Source organism: Phyllobates terribilis, unplaced genomic scaffold (assembly GCF_046119375.1).
Source record: "Phyllobates terribilis strain yellow unplaced genomic scaffold, ASM4611937v1 Scaffold_1__5_contigs__length_1240528914, whole genome shotgun sequence".
NCBI lineage: Eukaryota > Metazoa > Chordata > Amphibia > Anura > Dendrobatidae > Phyllobates > Phyllobates terribilis.
Genome location: NW_027362761.1, coordinates 1,225,203,929 through 1,225,225,296, shown reverse-complemented (window position 1 = coordinate 1,225,225,296; position 21,368 = coordinate 1,225,203,929). Strand labels below are relative to the sequence as shown.

Sequence of the window (21,368 nt, the reverse complement as noted above, 5' to 3'; positions counted from 1 at the left end):
GAAGATGAACGAGAGCATTATCCAGTTGAATTTTTAAATAGTCTTACGCCATCAGGAATGCCATCCCACAGACTACATCTCAAAGTTGGAACAATCGTAATGTTGCTGCGGAATCTAAATACAAAAAATGGTCTATGTAATGGAACTCGCCTTATTGTTACTGGACTTTATTCCCACGTAATTCAAGCAAGAGTGATCACTGGATCAGTAAAAGGAGACGAAGTGTTGATTCTACACATTGATTTATGTCTTTCGGACACCGATCTTCCATTTAGGCTTCGGCGTCGACAGTTTTCAGTAAAACCACCAATAAACAAGTCACAAGGTCAAACTTTACACCATGTTGGCATATATCTACCAGAGCCCGTTTTTGGTCAAGGACAACTCTACATTGAATTTTCAAGAGTTAAAATGAGATCCAACGTCAAGGTGCAAGTTCTTCATACCCCTTTACAAGGAAAGTAGCTTATAGATAGTCAAAATGTATTCATAAGAAATGTGGTGTACAAAAATATTTTGGGTTGATATTGTTAAATATATTATAGTGTCGATTTTCTTCTTTCGTCCAATGATTTATTTAAAAACAGTTAGATATTCATATAATGATTTATATATTTTGATGATCTGTTTAATAATTTCGTTTAATTGTATTAAGTTCTATGAGCAATAAAATTTAATAATAATGTATATATTTTACCCAGAATATCCTGTGTATTCATTGCATTATTCTTAAATCTTCATGAATAAACTACATACATATTCTAGAAATCCCGATGCGTTAGAATCGGGCCACCATCCAGTATATATATATATAAATATAGCTTGTCTGTCTGTCAACCCCATATCACTCCTCCTTTATGCCTTCATAACTACTGGAACTCTCTTTGACTGCCTCCAATCTGGCTTCCAACCGCACCATTCTACTGAAACTGCCCTGGCTAGTGTCACCAATGACTTACTAACCGCCAAATCCAAGCGACACTACTCTGTCATCCTCCTCCTTGACCTGTCATCTGCCTTCAACACAGTGGACAATTCCCTCTTACTACAGACTCTCTCATCTCTTGGCATCACAGACTTGGCCCTATTTTGGATCTCTTCATACCTAACAGACAGGACATTTAGACACTCAAATACCACCTCCTCATCTCTCCCCATATCAGTTGGTGTCCGCCAAAGTTCATTTCTACGACCCCTGCTCTTCTCCATCTACACCTTTGGCCTGGTACAGCTCATAGAGTCTGACAGCTTTCAGTATCACCTCTATGCTGATGACACAGATCTACTTCTCTGGACCTGATATCTACTCTCTACTAACCAAAATCCCACAATGTCTGTCCGCTATTTCATCCTTCTTCTCTCCTAAATTCTTCAAATTTAACATGGATAAAACAGAATTCATCATCTTTTCACCATCTCATTTATCCCCCCCATCTGACCTATCCATCAACGTCAAAGGCTGTTCACTCTCCCCAGTCCCGCAAGCTCGCTGCCTTGGTGTAAACCTGGACTCTGATCTCTCCTTAAAACCACATATCCAAGCCCTTTCCACTTCCTGTCAACTCCAACTCAAAAATATCTCCCGGATCTGCACATTCCTCAACCACGAATCTGCAAAAACACTAGTGCATGCCCTCATCATCTCCCGCCTCGACTACTGCAACCTCCTGCTATGTGACCTATCCTCTTACACTCTCGCACCCCCCCAATCTATCCTAAGCTCTGCTGCCCGACTAATCCACCTGTCCCCACTATTCCATGGCCTCGCCTCTCTGTCAATCCCTTCACTGTCTCCCCATTCCCCGGAGACTCCAGTTCAAAACCCTAACCATGGCATACAAAGCCATCCACAACATGTCTCTTCCTTATATCTGTGAACCAGTCTCCTGGTACATACCTGCACGAAACCTCCGATCCTCACAAGATCTCCTGCTCCACTCCCCTCTTATCTCCTCTTCCTACAATCGCATACAAGATTTCTCTCGTGCTTCTCCCCTACTCTTGAACTCTCTACCCCAACATATCAGACTCTCGCCTACCATGGAAACCTTCAAAATGAACCTGAAGACTCACCTCTTCCGACAAGCCTTAAACCTGCAGCAACCCTTGCTCTACCATACCGCTGCACGACCAGCTCTACCTTCACCTACTGTATACTCACCCATCCCCTGTAGACTATGAGCCCTCGCAGGCAGGGTCCTCGCTCCTCCTGTACCAGTCGCCATCACATTTTGTTAAAGATCATTGTAATTGTTTTTGTATGTGTACCCCTTTTTTCACATGTAAAGCTCCATGGAATAAATGGCGCTATAATAATATAGAATAATAATTTATCTTTTTATAGGAATGATTTCCATAGAATATCCTCTTATATGATTTTTCTTTTTGTCATTGAAAATATCAACAAGAATCCTTACATTTTACCAAATATTACACTTGGATATCATTTTTACGACTCGTGCTCAGATGGACGGCTGGCAGTGCGACATGTTTTACATTTTCTGTCTGGCCCGGGTAGGATAATACCTAATTACTCTTCTATGGGCCATGGTCAGCTGGTTGGTATCATTGGAGATCAGTACGCATCTTCCACTATTCCAGCAGCACAAATCCTTGGATTATATGGATTCCCTCAGGTACTGGACATTCTCTGCATTTATTTTAGTACAAGTGTAATTTTATTGAATAATTATATTCTTATATTGCGTGTAATATGAGTGGTAAATGAGTAATGTTAGTAAAGCACAGTGCACACTTCTACACACATCATTCAATGTTCTGTGTAATCACTAGAAGAAGAAAATATTTCCCAAGTAAAGTTATTTCTTACATATGGAAATATATCAATATTTGCTCCTTATTCAACCAGTATGTAAAAGTGAAAGTGATTGAAGCAAGCAAAAATGTTCACCAGGCTATCTCTGCATGTGTCACATATGTCTAACAGCCGTGACACTTGCCGGCGCAGCGTCAATGAATGAGCCACCGAGCACGCCAAAATACTCGGCGAGCACCCGAGCGTGCACGCTGAAAGAGTTAATAGAACGTACGTGATCATCACTAGCACCAACATGTTGAGCAGCCCTTTACAATTCAGAGGTAAAAGTACAAATAATATCAGACATTGCAAAATAACATTATAGAGTCAAATGGTCAGATACAAGAGAGCACAACATAAACTAAAAGGGAAAGACAAAGGCATAGTCAGATTAAAGTCCAAGGTCAGAATATCAGAAAGATAGCAGATCAGAGCAAAGAGGCTTGGCAAATGGATGGTCAGAACAAGGTCCAAGGTCAGGCAGCAATATATTATGAATTAAAGCATAGGAATACAAGGCAAACATGCACTATGAAGCAAATGCTATTAGTATAAGATATGATGGTGTGAGTACAGTCCACGCTCCTCCGTGTACAGATGATGATACCAATGAATTAGGTTACATCTCTTATTAATGGCTTAAAATACAATGTGTTTCATGGACGTCCTTTCCACTTCATCAAGTAAAAAGCTTATCCTGAAGTGGCCAGTCTAAAGAAATGGGTTTTTAGGGTCCGCTTGAAACTGTGGGTATTGGGAATTAATCGAACTATCCTGGGTAATGCATTCCAAAGAATTGGTGCAGCATGCAAGAAATCTTGGAGATGGGAGTGGGAAGTTCGGATTATGGAGGATTTTAGTTTTAAGTCACTGGCAGAACGGAGGGCACGTGTACGGTGGTAGACTGAGACAAGGGAGGAGATGTATGGTGGTACTGAAGCATGGAACACTTTGTGGGTAAGCATGATAAGTTTAAATTGAACTCTATATTGGATGGGCAACCAATGCAATGACTGGCACAGGGAAGAGGCATCGGTGTAGCGGTTGGCGAGGAATATGATCCTGGCTGCTGCGTTAAGGATGGATTGGAGAGGGGAGAGTTTAGTAAGAGGGAGACCGATAAGTAGAGAGTTACAGTAGTCCAGACGAGAATGAATAAGAGCTACAGTAAGAGTTTTAGCTGAGTCAAAGGTGAGAAAAGTCCCTATTCTTGAGATGTTTTTGAGGTGTAGATGACATGAATGAGCGAGTGATTTGATATGAGGAGTGAAGGAAAGATCTGAATCAAAAATGACCCCAAGACAGCGGGCTTGTTGCTGGGGAGAAATAGTTGAGCCACAAATGGAAATGTCAATATCAGGCATAGGTAGGTTAGTGAGGGAGGAAATAGTTCAGTTTTTGACAGATTCAGTTTAAGATAGAAGGAGGACATAATGTTAGACACAGCAGAAAGACAATCACTGGTCTTTTGTAATAATGCAGGGGTGATGTCTGGAGCAGAGGTGTATAATTGGGTGTCATCAGCATAGAAATGGTACTGAAAACTGAATCTGATTAAAGTTTGTCAAATAGGAGCAGTGTATAAGGAGAAAAGAAGGGGGCCTAGGACTGATCCTTGAGGAACCCCGACAATAAGGAGAAGGAGAGAGGAGGAGAAGCCAGCAAAAGACACAGAGAAGGAGTGGTCAGAGAGGAGGAGAACCAGGAGAGAACGGTGTCCTTGAGGCCAATATTACAGTGCATAGTGAAGAGGAGCTGGTGATCCACAGTGTCGAATGCTGCAGAGAGATCAGCAGGGAGTAGCGACCATTAGATTTAGCTGTTAGTAGATCATTAGAGACTTTAGTGAAGGCAATTTCAGTAGAATGTAAAAACCGGAAACCAGATTGTAGAGGGTCAAGAAGAGAGTTGTATGAGAGATAGCAGAATAGACGGGAATGGACCAGGCATTCCAGGAGTTTAGAGATAAAGGGAAGATTGGAAACAGGTCTGTAGTTGGCCGTGCAGCTCTGGTCAAGGGATGTTTTTTTAAGTAATGGATGTATGCTGGCGTGTTTAAAAGAAGAGGGAAAGATACCAGATGAGAGGGAGAGGTTGAATATTTTAGTTAGGTGAGTGGTGACATCTGGAAAAAGGGACTGAAGGAGATGTGAGGGAATAGGGTCACTGGTGCAGGTGGTAGGGCGAGAAGATGCAAGGAGCCAGATCACTTAGTCTTCCGTGACTGGTTCGAAGTCAGAAAGTGAGCAAGATACAATGTGGTGGGGGGGGGGGGCATGCATAACGTTTGGGGATTGGGAGAAAATTACCTGTCAGATATGGTCAATTTTTTCTTTGAAATAATTGGCCAGATCGTCAGCGCTGAGGTCAGTGGTCGGGGCCTGTGCTGTTTGATTAAGGAGAGAGAGTGAAATGTGTTAAAGAGGCATTTAGGATTATTGGAAAGTTAGATGATGAGGTTGTTAAAGTAGGTTTGTTTGCAGAGGTGAAGGGCAGAGTTATATGTTTTAATAATAATAATTTTTATTTTTATAGTGCACACAAATTCCGCAGCACTTTAAAAATTTTAGGGGGTACTTATACAGACATTACAGAATAAGCATATATCATATCGAAAGGAGTGAGGGCCATGTTCGCAAGCTTACAGTCTATGAGGAAATGGGGGAGACACAAAAGGTAACATGTACATATATTGTATAATGCAGCCTTGATATACTAAATAGGATAAATAATAATACATGGACTGGTCACCAGCTAGTATGTGCACAGTCCTGACCGAGGCTATTAAGTGCATGGTTGGAATGAACCTGAAATTGAAAAAGATTATAATATGGGGGAAAACTGGGACTGGCAACTGGGGTGAACAGATAGTGTGTGGAGGCGATACGCCAGTCTAAATAGATGGGTTTTTAGGGTCCGCTTGAAACTGTGGGTATTGGGAATTAATCAAACTGTCCTGGGTAGTGCATTCCAAAGAATTGGCGCAGCACGCGAGAAATCTTGGAGATGGGAGTGGGAAGTTCAGATTATGGAGGATTTTAGTTTTAAGTCATTAGCAGAATGGAGGGCACGTGTAGGGTGGTAGACTGAGACCAGGGAGGAGATGTAGGGCGGTACTGAAGCATGGAGCGCTTTGTGGGTAAGCGTGATAAGTTTAAATTGAACTCTATATTGGATGGGTAACCAATGCAATGACTGGCACAGGGAAGAGGCATCGGTGTAGCGGTTGGCGAGGAATATGATCCTGTCTGCTGCGTTAAGGACGGATTGGAGAGGGGAGAGTTTAGTAAGAGGGAGACTGATAAGTAGAGAGTTGCAGTAGTCCAGACGAGAATGAATAAGAGCTACAGTAAGAGTTTTTGTTAAGTCAAAGGTGAGAAAAGTCCTGATTCTTGAGATGTTTTTGAGGTGTAGATGACATGAACGAGTGAGTGATTTGATGTGAGGAGTGAAGGAAAGATCTGAGTCAAAAATGACCCCAAGACAGCGGGCTTGTTGCTGGGGAGTAATGGTTGAGCCACGAACGGAGATGGCAATATCGGGCACAGGTAGGTCAGTGGAGGGAGGAAAGACGAGTAATTCCGTTTTTGACAGATTCAGTTTTAGACAGAGGGAGGACATTGTGTTAGACACAGCAGAAAGACAGTTCTGCTGTTTTCAGTTTTCTGAGGCATTCAGAGTTCAATGTCTGGAGAAGGGAGATTGTGTTTGTTCCTAAACCATGTGAAGTTGCTTAACTTTCAGCAGGCGAATCTCTGCTACTATAAGGACTCTGTTCTTTGTGTTACCATTTTTCTTTGTTTTTCCTGTTTTGCCCAGCAGGCTGAGTTTATTTTTACGGACTAAAGGTTGGTTTATGCCACATTATAATAAACCAACCAAAGATTTAAAGAGACGGCGTACCTGTGTCTACCTCCATGTGCAGTGAGCGATCTACGACAATACACTTTAATCACATTTTATTCATTCATATCTTTCACACTCATATATCAACATAATACACTTATTATTATTATTCACTAGATGGAGGTCCGATGCAATCGCATTGGGAGGGCGGTAATGTCACTATGGGGCAGGCTTTGCAGCATTTAGAATCTCTCCCCCCATGTGCTCACCCTCCTATCCACTCTCTCTTTCCGCCATGTGCTGACTTCTCCTGTCCGTGCTCTCTTCTTTGTCCTGTGTACCCCATGTGCTATCCCCCTTATCTGCTGTCTCTCTCCTTCCTATGCTGTGGTCTCCCCTCATGTGCTGTCCCGTTTGAGCTCTCTCCCCCCTGTGCGCTTTCTCTCTCCCCCATCTGCTGTCTTCTCCTCTCATGTGATCTCTTCTTTGACCTGTGTACCCCATGTGATCTTCCCCTTGTCTGCTCTCTCTCCACCCCTGTGTTGTCTTCTTCCCTCGTGTGTTCTCTCATTTGAGCTGTCTACCCGCGCAGTAAATCAGCCCGCTGCCATCTTTGTGCAGGCTGATAGCTCCTCCTGTACAAAGATGGCAGCAGTCAGTGAATCATTCAGCTGATCCCGGCGGCAGCGTGTATGGCGTGTTCATAATAGTGTTCTGCTGGTGGCACCACGCAAGAGGCTGCGTACGGTGTATACAGAGTGTGTGTGTATTGTGTGTGTACGGCGCATACAGTGTGTGTATGAGTGTAGTGCGTACAGCGTACACAGTGTGTGTGTGGTGCGTACTGTGTATACAGTGTGTGTGTGTGGTGCGTACTGTGTATACAGTGTGTGTGTGTGTGGTGCGTACTATGTATACAGTGTATGTGTGTGTGGTGTGTACTGTGTATACAGTGTGTGTGTGTGGTGCGTACTGTGTATACAGTGTGTGTGTGTGTGGTGCATGCGGCATATACAGTGTGTGTGTGCGTGTCGTGCGTACGGTGTATACAGTGTGTGTGTATGTGGTGAATGCGGCATATACAGTGTGTCTGTGTGTGATGCGTACCGCGTATGCAATGTGTGTGGCGGTGCGTACGGCGTATACAGAGTGTCTGTGTGGTGGTGCGTACGGCGTATACAGAGTGTGTGTGTATTGTGTGTGTACGGTGCATATAGTGTGTGTGTGTGTCGTGCGTGCAGCGTATACAGTGTGTGTATGTGGTGATTGCGGCATATACAGTGTGTCTGTGTGTGGTGCGTGTACAGCATATACAGTGTGTGTGGTGCATACGGTGTATATAGTGTGTGTGTGGTGCATACGGCGTATATAGTGTGTGTGGTGCATACGGTGTATACAGTGTGTGTGTGGTGCATACGGCGTATATAGTGTGTGTGGTGCATACGGTGTATACAGTGTGTGTGTGGTGCGTACGGCGTATACAGTGTGTGTGTGTGTGGTGCGTACGGTGTATATAGTGTGTGTGGTGCGTACGGTGCATACAGTGTGTGTGTGTGGTACGTATGGCATATACATTGTGAGTGTGTGTAGTGCATACTGTGTATACAATGAGTGTGTGTACAACGTATACAGTGTGTGTGTGTGGTGGTGCGTACAGCGTATACAGTGTGTGTGTGTACAGCGTATACAGTGTGTGGTGTGTACGGCGTATACAGTGTGTGTGTGTGGTGGTGCATACGGCGTATATAGAGTGTGTGTGTGTGTGTGGTGCGTACGGCATATACAGTGTGTGTGTGGTGTGTAGGGTGTATAAAGTGTTTGTGTGTGGTGCGTACAGCGTATACAGTGTGTGAGTGTGTGTGTACTGTGTATACAGTGTGTGTGTGATGCGACGGCGTATACAGTGTGTGTGTGTGGTGCGTACGGTGTATACAGTGTGTGTGTGGTGGTGCATACGGCGTATACAGTGTGTGTGTGTGTGTGGTGCGTATGGCGTATACAGTGTGTGTGTGGTGCGTACTGTGTATACAGTGTGTGTGTGTGTGGTGTGTACGGCGTATACAGTGTGTGTGTGTGTGGTGCGTACGGTGTATACAGTGTATGTGTGTGGTGCATACGGTATATACAGTGTGTGTGTGGTGCGTACTGTGTATACAGTGTGTGTGTGTGGTGCGTACTGTGTATACAGTGTGTGTGTGTGGTGCATACGGTATATACAGTGTATGTGTGTGGTGCGTACTGTGTATACAGTGTGTGTGTGTGGTGCGTACGGCGTATACAATGTGTGTGTGGTGCATACTGTGTATACAGTGTGTGTGTGTGTGTGGTGCATACGGTATATACAGTGTGCGTGTGGTGCAAAAGGTGTATACAGTATGTGTGTGTGTGTACGGCGTATACAGTGTGTGTGTGGTGTATACAGTATGTGTGTGTGTGTACGGTGTATACAGTGTGTGTGTGTGGTGCGTACGGCGTATACAGTGTATGTGTGGTGCGTACGGTGTATACAGTGTGTGTGGTGCGTACGGCTTATGCATTGTGTGTGTGTGGTGCGTACAGAGTATACAGTGTGTGTGTGTGGTGCATACGGCTTATAGAGTGTATGTGTGGGGCGTACGGCGTATACCGTGTGTGTGTGGTGCGTACGGTGTATACCGTGTGTGTGTGGTGCGTACGGTGTATACAGTGTGTGTGTGTGTGGTGCATACGGTATATACAGTGTAAGTGTGTGGTGCGCATTGTGTATACAGTGTGTGTGTGGTGCGTACTGTGTATACAGTATGTGTGTGTGGTGCGTACGGCGTATACAATGTGTGTGTGTGGTGCATACTGTGTATATAGTGTGTGTGTGTGGTGCATACTGTGTATACAGTGTGTGTGTGTGTGTGTGTGTGGTGCATACGGTATATACAGTGTGCGTGTGGTGCATAAGGTGTATACAGTATGTGTGTGTGTGTACGGCGTATACAGTGTGTGTGTGGTGTATACAGTATGTGTGTGTGTACGGTGTATACAGTGTGTGTGTGTGGTGCGTATGACGTATACAGTGTATGTGTGGTGTGTACGGTGTATACAGTGTGTGTGGTGCGTACGGCTTATGCAGTGTGTGTGTGTGTGGTGCGTACAGAGTATTCAGTGTGTGTGTGGTGCGTACGGCGTATACCGTGTGTGTGTGGTGCGTACGGTGTATACCGTGTGTGTGTGGTGCGTACGGTGTATACAGTGTGTGTGTGGTGCGTACGTTGTATACAGTGTGTGTGTGGTGCGTACGGTGTATGCAGTGTGTGTGGTGTGTACGGTGTATACAGTGTGTGTGTGGTGTGTACTGTGTATACAGTGTGTGTGTGGTGTGTACTGTGTATGCAGTGTGTGTGTGGTGCGTACGGCGTATACAGTGTGTGTGTGGTGTGTACGGTGTATACAGTGTGTGTGTGGTGCGTACGGCGTATACAGTGTGTGTGTGGTGTGTACGGTGTATACAGTGTGTGTGTGGTGCGTACGGCGTATACAGTGTGTGTGTGGTGCGTACGGCGTATACAGTGTGTGTGTGGTGTGTACGGTGTATACAGTGTGTGTGTGGTGCGTACGGCGTATACAGTGTGTGTGTGGTGCGTACGGCGTATACAGTGTGTGTGTGGTGCGTACGGCGTATACAGTGTGTTTGTGGTGCATACAATGTATATAGTGTATGTGTGGTGCGTACGGCATATACAGTGTGTGTGTGGTGAGTACTGTGTATACAGTGTGTGTGTGGTGCGTACGGCGTATACAGTGTGTGTGTGGTGTGTACGGTGTATACCGTGTGTGTGTGGTGCGTACGGCGTATACAGTGTATGTGTGGTGCGTACGGTGTATACCGTGTGTTTGTGGTGCATACAATGTATATAGTGTATGTGTGGTGCGTACGGCATATACAGTGTGTGTGTGGTGAGTACTGTGTATACAGTGTGTGTGTGGTGCGTACGGCGTATACAGTGTATGTGTGGTGCGTACGGCGTATATCGTGTGTGTGTGGTGCATACGGCTTATAGAGTGTATGTGTGGTGCGTACGGCGTATACCGTGTGTGTGTGGTGCGTACGGTGTATACCGTGTGTGTGTGGTGCGTACGGTGTATACAGTGTATGTGTGGTGCGTACGGTGTATACCGTGTGTGTGTGGTACGTATGGTGTATACAGTGTATGTGTGTGGTGCGTACGGTGTATACCGTGTGTGTGTGGTGCGTACGGTGTATACCGTGTGTGTGTGGTGCGTACGGTGTATACAGTGTGTGTGTGTGGTGCGTACGGCGTATACCGTGTGTGTGTGGTGCATACGGCTTATAGAGTGTATGTGTGGGGCGTACGGCGTATACAGTGTATGTGTGGTGCGTACGGCGTATACCGTGTGTGTGTGGTGCGTACGGTGTATACCGTGTGCGTGTGGTGCGTACGGTGTATACAGTGTATGTGTGGTGCGTACGGCGTATACCGTGTGTGTGTGGTGCGTACGGCGTATACAGTGTATGTGTGGTGCGTACGGTGTATACCGTGTGTGTGTGGTGCGTACGGTGTATACCGTGTGTGTGTGGTGCGTACGGTGTATACAGTGTGTGTGGTGCGTACGACGTATACAGTGTATGTGTGGTGCGTACGGTGTATACCGTGTGTGTGTGGTGCATACGGTGTATACAGTGTATGTGTGGTGCATACGGTGTATACCGTGTGTGTGTGGTGTGTACTGTGTATACAGTGTGTGTGGTGCGTATTGTGTATACAGTGTGTGTGTGGTGCGTACTGTGTATACAGTATGTGTGTGTGGTGCGTACGGCGTATACAATGTGTGTGTGTGGTGCATACTGTGTATATAGTGTGTGTGTGTGGTGCATACTGTGTATACAGTGTGTGTGTGTGTGTGTGGTGCTTACGGTATATACAGTGTGCGTGTGGTGCATAAGGCGTATACAGTGTGTGTGTTGTGTATACACTATGTGTGTGTGTACGGCGTATACAGTGTGTGTGTGTGGTGCGTACGACGTATACAGTGTATGTGTGGTGCGTACGGTGTATACAGTGTGTGTGGTGCGTACGGCTTATGCAGTGTGTGTGTGTGGTGCGTACAGAGTATTCAGTGTGTGTGTGGTGCGTACGGCGTATACCATGTGTGTGTGGTGCGTACGGTGTATACTGTGTGTGTGTGGTGCGTACGGTGTATACAGTGTGTGTGTGGTGCGTACGTTGTATACAGTGTGTGTGTGGTGCGTACGGTGTATACAGTGTGTGTGGTGTGTACGGTGTATACAGTGTGTGTGTGGTGTGTACTGTGTATACAGTGTATGTGTGGTGCGTACGGTGTATACCGTGTGTGTGTGGTGCATACGGTGTATACAGTGTGTGTGTGTGGTGCGTACGGTGTATACAGTGTGTGTGTGGTGTGTACTGTGTATACAGTGTGTGTGTGGTGTGTACTGTGTATACAGTGTGTGTGTGGTGTGTACTGTGTATACAGTGTGTGTGTGGTGCGTACGGTATATACAGTGTATATGTGGTGCGTACGGTGTATACCGTGTGTGTGTGGTGCGTACGGTGTATACAGTGTGTGTGTGGTGCGTACGGTGTATACATTGTATGTGTGGTGCGTACGGTGTATACCGTGTGTGTGTGGTGCGTACGGTGTATACAGTGTGTGTGTGGTGCGTACGGTGTATAGAGTGTGTGTCTGGTGCGTACGGTGTATACAGTGTGTGTGTGGTGCGTACGGTGTATACAGTGTATGTGTGGTGCGTACGGTGTATACAGTGTGTGTGTGGTGTGTACTGTGTATACAGTGTGTGTGTGGTGCGTACGGTGTATACAGTGTATGTGTGGTGCGTACGGTGTATACCGTGTATGTGTGGTGTGTACTGTGTATACAGTGTATGTGTGGTGCGTACGGTGTATACAGTGTATGTGTGGTGCGTACGGTGTATACAGTGTGTGTGTGGTGTGTACTGTGTATACAGTGTGTGTGTGGTGCGTACGGTGTATACAGTGTGTGTGTGGTGCGTACGGTGTATACAGTGTTTGTGTTGTGTGTACGGTGTATACAGTGTGTGTGTGGTGCGTACGGTGTATACAGTGTATGTGTGGTGCGTACGGTGTATACCGTGTGTGTGTGGTGCATACTGTGTATACAGTGTGTGTGTGGTGCGTACAGTGTATACAGTGTATGTGTGGTGCGTACGGTGTATACCGTGTGTGTGTGTGGTGCGTACGGTGCATACAGTGTGTGTGTGGTGCGTACGGTGTATACAGTGTGTGTGTGGTGCGTACGGTGTATACCGTCTGTGTGTGGTGCGTACGGTGTATACAGTGTGTGTGTGGTGTGTACGGTGTATACAGTGTGTGTGTGTGTGTGGTGCGTACTGTGTATACAGTGTGTGTGTGTGTGGTGTGTACGGCGTATACAGTGTGTGTGTGTGTGGTGCATACGGTGTATACAGTGTGTGTGTGTAGTGCATACGGTATATACAGTGTGTGTGTGTGGTGCGTACTGTGTATACAGTGTGTGTGTGGTGCGTACTGTGTATACAGTGTGTGTGTGTGGTGCATACGTTATATACAGTGTATGTGTGTGGTGCGTACTGTGTATACAGTGTGTGTGTGTGGTGCGTACGGCGTATACAATGTGTGTGTGTGTGTGGTGCATACGGTATATACAGTGTGTGTGTGGTGCATAAGGTGTATTTAGTATGTGTGTGTGTGTACGGCGTATACAATGTGTGTGTGGTGTATACAGTATGTGTGTGTGTGTACGGTGTATACAGTGTGTGTGTGTGGTGCGTACGGCGTATACAGTGTATGTGTGGTGCGTACGATGTATACAGTGTGTGTGGTGCGTATGGCTTATGCAGTGTGTGTGTGTGGTGCGTACAGAGTATACAGTGTGTGTGTGTGGTGCATACGGCTTATAGAGTGTATGTGTGGGGCGTACGGCGTATACCGTGTGTGTGTGGTGCGTACGGTTTATACCGTGTGTGTGTGGTGCGTACAGTGTATACAGTGTGTGTGTGTGTGGTGCATACGGTATATACAGTGTAAGTGTGTGGTGCGTATTGTGTATACAGTGTGTGTGTGGTACGTACTGTGTATACAGTATGTGTGTGTGGTGCGTACGGCGTATACAATGTGTGTGTGTGGTGCATACTGTGTATATAGTGTGTGTGTGTGGTGCATACTGTGTATACAGTGTGTGTGTGTGTGTGGTGCATACGGTATATACAGTGTGCGTGTGGTGCATAAGGTGTATACAGTATGTGTGTGTGTGTACGGCGTATACAGTGTGTGTGTGGTGTATACAGTATGTGTGTGTGTGTACGGCGTATACAGTGTGTGTGTGTGGTGCGTACGGCGTATACAGTGTATGTGTGGTGCGTACGGTGTATACAGTGTGTGTGTGGTGCGTACAGAGTATACAGTGTGTGTGTGGTGCGTACGGTGTATACCATGTGTGTGTGGTGCGTACGGTGTATACACTGTGTGTGTGGTGCGTATGGTGTATACAGTGTGTGTGGTGTGTACGGTGTATACAGTGTGTGTGTGGTGTGTACTGTGTATACAGTTTGTGTGTGGTGCGTACGGCGTATACAGTGTGTGTGTGGTGTGTACGGTGTATACAGTGTATGTGTGGTGCGTACGGCGTATACAGTGTGTGTGTGGTGTGTACTGTGTATACAGTGTGTCTGTGGTGCGTACGGCGTATACAGTGTGTGTTTGTGTGAGTGTTTGTGTGTGTTTGTGGTGCATACAGTGTATATAGTGTATGTGTGGTGCGTACGGCATATACAGTGTGTGTGTGGTGTGTACTGTGTATACAGTGTGTGTGTGGTGTGTACTGTGTATACAGTGTGTGTGTGGTGCGTACGGCGTATACAGTGTGTGTGTGGTGTGTACTGTGTATACAGTGTATGTGTGGTGCGTACGGCGTATATCGTGTGTGTGTGGTGCATACGGCTTATAGAGTGTATGTGTGGGGCGTACGGCGTATACAGTGTATGTGTGGTGCGTACGGCGTATACCGTGTGTGTGTGGTGCGTACGGTGTATATAGTGTGTGTGTGGTGCGTACGGTGTATACAGTGTATGTGTGGTGCGTACGGCGTATACAGTGTGTGTGTGTGGTGCGTACGGCGTATACAGTGTGTGTGGTGCGTACGGTGTATACAGTGTATGTGTGTGGTGCGTACGGTGTATACCGTGTGTGTGTGGTGCGTACGGTGTATACCGTGTGTGTATGGTGCGTACGTTGTATACAGTGTGTGTGTGTGGTGCGTACGGCGTATACCGTGTGTGTGTGGTGCATACGGCTTATAGAGTGTATGTGTGGGGCGTACGATGTATACAGTGTGTGTGGTGCGTATGGCTTATGCAGTGTGTGTGTGTGGTGCGTACAGAGTATACAGTGTGTGTGTGTGGTGCATACGGCTTATAGAGTGTATGTGTGGGGCGTACGGCGTATACCGTGTGTGTGTGGTGCGTACGGTTTATACCGTGTGTGTGTGGTGCGTACAGTGTATACAGTGTGTGTGTGTGTGGTGCATACGGTATATACAGTGTAAGTGTGTGGTGCGTATTGTGTATACAGTGTGTGTGTGGTACGTACTGTGTATACAGTATGTGTGTGTGGTGCGTACGGCGTATACAATGTGTGTGTGTGGTGCATACTGTGTATATAGTGTGTGTGTGTGGTGCATACTGTGTATACAGTGTGTGTGTGTGTGTGGTGCATACGGTATATACAGTGTGCGTGTGGTGCATAAGGTGTATACAGTATGTGTGTGTGTGTACGGCGTATACAGTGTGTGTGTGGTGTATACAGTATGTGTGTGTGTGTACGGCGTATACAGTGTGTGTGTGTGGTGCGTACGGCGTATACAGTGTATGTGTGGTGCGTACGGTGTATACAGTGTGTGTGTGGTGCGTACAGAGTATACAGTGTGTGTGTGGTGCGTACGGTGTATACCATGTGTGTGTGGTGCGTACGGTGTATACACTGTGTGTGTGGTGCGTATGGTGTATACAGTGTGTGTGGTGTGTACGGTGTATACAGTGTGTGTGTGGTGTGTACTGTGTATACAGTTTGTGTGTGGTGCGTACGGCGTATACAGTGTGTGTGTGGTGTGTACGGTGTATACAGTGTATGTGTGGTGCGTACGGCGTATACAGTGTGTGTGTGGTGTGTACTGTGTATACAGTGTGTCTGTGGTGCGTACGGCGTATACAGTGTGTGTTTGTGTGAGTGTTTGTGTGTGTTTGTGGTGCATACAGTGTATATAGTGTATGTGTGGTGCGTACGGCATATACAGTGTGTGTGTGGTGTGTACTGTGTATACAGTGTGTGTGTGGTGTGTACTGTGTATACAGTGTGTGTGTGGTGCGTACGGCGTATACAGTGTGTGTGTGGTGTGTACTGTGTATACAGTGTATGTGTGGTGCGTACGGCGTATATCGTGTGTGTGTGGTGCATACGGCTTATAGAGTGTATGTGTGGGGCGTACGGCGTATACAGTGTATGTGTGGTGCGTACGGCGTATACCGTGTGTGTGTGGTGCGTACGGTGTATATAGTGTGTGTGTGGTGCGTACGGTGTATACAGTGTATGTGTGGTGCGTACGGCGTATACAGTGTGTGTGTGTGGTGCGTACGGCGTATACAGTGTGTGTGGTGCGTACGGTGTATACAGTGTATGTGTGTGGTGCGTACGGTGTATACCGTGTGTGTGTGTGTGGTGCGTACGGTGTATACCGTGTGTGTATGGTGCGTACGTTGTATACAGTGTGTGTGTGTGGTGCGTACGGCGTATACCGTGTGTGTGTGGTGCATACGGCTTATAGAGTGTATGTGTGGGGCGTACGGCGTATACAGTGTATGTGTGGTGCGTACGGCGTATACCGTGTGTGTGTGGTGCGTACGGTGTATACCGTGTGTGTGTGGTGCGTACGGTGTAGACAGTGTATGTGTGGTGCGTACGGCGTATACCGTGTGTGTGTAGTGCGTACGGCGTATACAGTGTATGTGTGGTGCGTACGGTGTATACCGTGTGTGTGTGGTGCGTACGGTGTATACAGTGTGTGTGTGTGGTGCGTACGGTGTATACAGTGTGTGTGTGGTGCGTACGGTGTATACAGTGTATGTGTGGTGCGTACGGTGTATACAGTGTATGTGTGGTGCGTACGGTGTATACCGTGTGTGTGTGGTGCATACGGAGTATACAGTGTGTGTGTGTGTGGTGCGTACGGTGTATACAGTGTATGTGTGTGGTGCGTACGGTGTATACAGTGTGTGTGTGGTGTGTACTGTGTATACAGTGTGTGTGTGGTGCGTACGGTGTATACAGTGTATGTGTCGTGCGTACGGTGTAAACCGTGTGTGTGTGGTGCGTACGGTGTATACAGTGTGTGTGTGGTGCGTACGGTGTATACAGTATATGTGTGGTGCGTACGGTGTATACCGTGTGTGTGTGGTGCGTACGGTGTATACCGTGTGTGTGTGGTGCATACGGTGTATACAGTGTATGTGTGGTGCGTACGGTGTATACAGTGTATGTGTGGTGCGTACGGTGTATACCGTGTGTGTGTGGTGCATACGGTGTATACAGTGTGTGTGTGTGGTGCGTACGGTGTATACAGTGTGTGTGTGTGGTGCGTACGGTGTATACAGTGTGTGTGTGGTGTGTACTGTGTATACAGTGTGTGTGTGGTGCGTACGGTGTATACAGTGTATGTGTGGTGCGTACGGTGTATACCGTGTGTGTGTGGTGCGTACGGTGTATACAGTGTGTGTGTGGTGCGTACGGTGTATACAGTGTGTGTGTGGTGCGTACGGTGTATACAGTGTATGTGTCCTGCGTACGGTGTATACCGTGTGTGTGTGGTGCGTACGGTGTATACAGTGTATGTGTGGTGCGTACGGTGTATACCGTGTGTGTGTGGTGCGTACGGTGTATACCGTGTGTGTGTGGTGCGTACGGTGTATACAGTGTATGTGTGGTGCGTACGGTGTATACCGTGTGTGTGTGGTGCGTACGGTGTATACAGTGTGTGTGTGGTGCGTACGGTGTATACAGTGTGTGTGTGGTGTGTACTGTGTATACAGTGTGTGTGTGGTGTGTACGGTGTATACAGTGTGTGTGTGGTGCGTACGGTGTATACAGTGTGTTTGTGGTGTGTACGGTGTATACCGTGTGTGTGTGGTGCGTACGGTGTATACAGTGTTTGTGTGGTGTGTACGGTGTATACCGTGTGTGTGTGGTGCGTACGGTGTATACAGTGTGTGTGTGGTGCGTACGGTGTATACAGTGTGTGTGTGGTGTGTACGGTGTATACCGTGTGTGTGTGGTGCGTACGGTGTATACAGTGTGTGTGTGGTGCGTACGGTGTATACCGTGTGTGTGTGGTGCGTACGGTGTATACAGTGTGTGTGTGGTGCGTACGGTGTATACAGTGTGTGTGTGGTGTGTACGGTGTATACCGTGTGTGTGTGGTGCGTACGGTGTATACAGTGTGTGTGTGGTGCGTACGGTGTATACAGTGTATGTGTGGTGCGTACGGTGTATACCGTGTGTGTGTGGTGCGTACGGTGTATACCGTGTGTGTGTGGTGCGTACGGTGTATACAGTGTGTGTGTGGTGCGTACGGTGTATACAGTGTATGTGTGGTGCGTACGGTGTATACCGTGTGTTTGTGGTGCGTACGGTGTATACAGTGTGTGTGTGGTGCGTACGGTGTATACAGTGTATTTGTCGTGCGTACGGTGTATACCGTGTGTGTGTGGTGCGTACGGTGTATACAGTGTGTGTGTGGTGCGTACGGTGTATACAGTGTGTGTGTGGTGCGTACGGTGTATACAGTGTGTGTGTGGTGCGTACGGTGTAAACAGTGTATGTGTGGTGCGTACGGTGTATACAGTGTGTGTGTGGTGTGTACTGTGTATACAGTATGTGTGTGGTGCGTACGGTGTATACAGTGTATGTGTGGTGCATACGGTGTATACCGTGTGTGTGTGGTGTGTACTGTGTATACAGTGTGTGTGTGGTGCGTACGGTGTATACAGTGTGTGTGTGGTGCGTACGGTGTATACAGTGTATGTGTTGTGCGTACGGTGTATACAGTGTGTGTGTGGTGCGTACGGTGTATACAGTGTGTGTACTGTGTAGACAGTGTGTGTGTGGTGCGTACGGTGTATACAGTGTGTGTGTGCTGCGTACAGTGTATACAGTGTGTGTGTGGTGTGTACGGTGTATACCGTGTGTGTGTGGTGTGTACTGTGTATACAGTGTGTGTGTGGTGCGTACGGCGTATACCGTGTGTGTGTGGTGCGTACGGTGTATACCGTGTGTGTGTGGTGCGTACGGTGTATACAGTGTGTGTGTGGTGCGTACGGTGCATACAGTGTGTGTGTGGTGCGTACTGTGTATACAGTGTGTGTGTGTGTGGTGCATACGGTGTATACAGTGTGTGTGTGGTGCGTACGGTGTATACAGTGTGTGTGTGGTGCGTACTGTGTATACAGTGTGTGTGTGTGTGGTGCGTACGGTGTATACAGTGTGTGTGTGGTGCGTACGGTGTATACAGTGTGTGTGTGGTGCGTACGGTGTATACCGTGTGTGTGTGGTGTGTACGGCGTATACAGTGTGTGTGTGTGTGTCTGTGGTGCGTACGGCGTATACAGTGTGTGTGTGTGTGTGTCTGTGGTGCGTACGGCGTATACAGTATGTGTGTGTGTGTCTGTGGTACGTACGGTGTATACAGTGTGTGTGTGTGTGGTGCGTACGGTGTATACAGTGTGTGTGTGTGGTGCGTATGGTGTATACAGTGTGTGTGTGTGGTGCGTACGGCGTATACAGTGTGTGTGGTGCGTACGGTGTATACAGTGTATGTGTGGTGCGTACGGCGTATACAGTGTGTGTGTGTGGTGCGTACGGCGTATACAGTGTGTGTGGTGCGTACGGTGTATACAGTGTATGTGTGTGGTGCGTACGGTGAATACCGTGTGTGTGTGGTGCGTACGGTGTATACCGTGTGTGTATGGTGCGTACGTTGTATACAGTGTGTGTGTGTGGTGCGTACGGCGTATACCGTGTGTGTGTGGTGCATACGGCTTATAGAGTGTATGTGTGGGGCGTACGGCGTATACAGTGTATGTGTGGTGCGTACGGCGTATACCGTGTGTGTGTGGTGCGTACCGTGTATACCGTGTGTGTGTGGTGCGTACGGTGTAGAAAGTGTATGTGTGGTGCGTACGGCGTATACCGTGTGTGTGTAGTGCGTACGGCGTATACAGTGTATGTGTGGTGCGTACGGTGTATACCGTGTGTGTGTGGTGCGTACGGTGTATACCGTGTGTGTGTGGTGCATACGGTGTATACAGTGTGTGTGTGGTGCGTACGGTGTATACAGTGTGTGTGTGTGGTGCGTACGGTGTATACAGTGTGTGTGTGGTGCGTACGGTGTATACAGTGTATGTGTGGTGCGTACGGTGTATACAGTGTATGTGTGGTGCGTACGGTGTATACCATGTGTGTGTGGTGCATACGGAGTATACAGTGTGTGTGTGTGTGGTGCGTACGGTGTATACAGTGTATGTGTGTGGTGCGTACGGTGTATACAGTGTGTGTGTGGTGTGTACTGTGTATACAGTGTGTGTGTGGTGCGTACGGTGTATACAGTGTATGTGTCGTGCGTACGGTGTATACCGTGTGTGTGTGGTGCGTACGGTGTATACAGTGTGTGTGTGGTGCGTACGGTGTATACAGTATATGTGTGGTGCGTACGGTGTATACCGTGTGTGTGTGGTGCGTACGGTGTATACCGTGTGTGTGTGGTGCATACGGTGTATACAGTGTATGTGTGGTGCGTACGGTGTATACAGTGTATGTGTGGTGCGTACGGTGTATACCGTGTGTGTGTGGTGCATACGGTGTATACAGTGTGTGTGTGTGGTGCGTACGGTGTATACAGTGTGTGTGTGGTGCGTACGGTGTATACAGTGTGTGTGTGGTGTGTACTGTGTATACAGTGTGTGTGTGGTGCGTACGGTGTATACAGTGTATGTGTCGTGCGTACGGTGTATACCGTGTGTGTGTGGTGCGTACGGTGTATACAGTGTGTGTGTGGTGCGTACGGTGTATACAGTGTGTGTGTGGTGCGTACGGTGTATACAGTGTATGTGTCCTGCGTACGGTGTATACCGTGTGTGTGTGGTGCGTACGGTGTATACAGTGTATGTGTGGTGCGTACGGTGTATACCGTGTGTGTGTGGTGCGTACGGTGTATACCGTGTGTGTGTGGTGCGTACGGTGTATACAGTGTATGTGTGGTGCATACGGTGTATACCGTGTGTGTGTGGTGCGTACGGTGTATACAGTGTGTGTGTGGTGCGTACGGTGTATACAGTGTGTGTGTGGTGTGTACTGTGTATACAGTGTGTGTGTGGTGTGTACGGTGTATACAGTGTGTGTGTGGTGCGTACGGTGTATACAGTGTGTTTGTGGTGTGTACGGTGTATACCGTGTGTGTGTGGTGCGTACGGTGTATACAGTGTTTGTGTGGTGTGTACGGTGTATACCGTGTGTGTGTGGTGCGTACGGTGTATACAGTGTGTGTGTGGTGCGTACGGTGTATACAGTGTGTGTGTGGTGCGTACGGTGTATACAGTGTGTGTGTGGTGTGTACGGTGTATACCGTGTGT

At 47.4% G+C, this 21,368-nt stretch overlaps 1 protein-coding gene across 1 annotated transcript in view; it reads left to right on the top strand.

The window, feature by feature from the left end:
• The first annotated feature begins 1,830 nt into the window (after positions 1-1,830).
• The window catches only part of LOC141231995 (vomeronasal type-2 receptor 26-like), a 325,113-nt gene continuing 305,575 nt past the window's right edge, over positions 1,831-21,368 (top strand). The window contains exons 1-2 of the mRNA XM_073667770.1: positions 1,831-1,889; positions 2,345-2,636. Of these exons, the coding sequence (XP_073523871.1) occupies positions 1,831-1,889; positions 2,345-2,636 (351 nt within the window). The remainder of the gene's footprint in view (positions 1,890-2,344; positions 2,637-21,368) is intronic.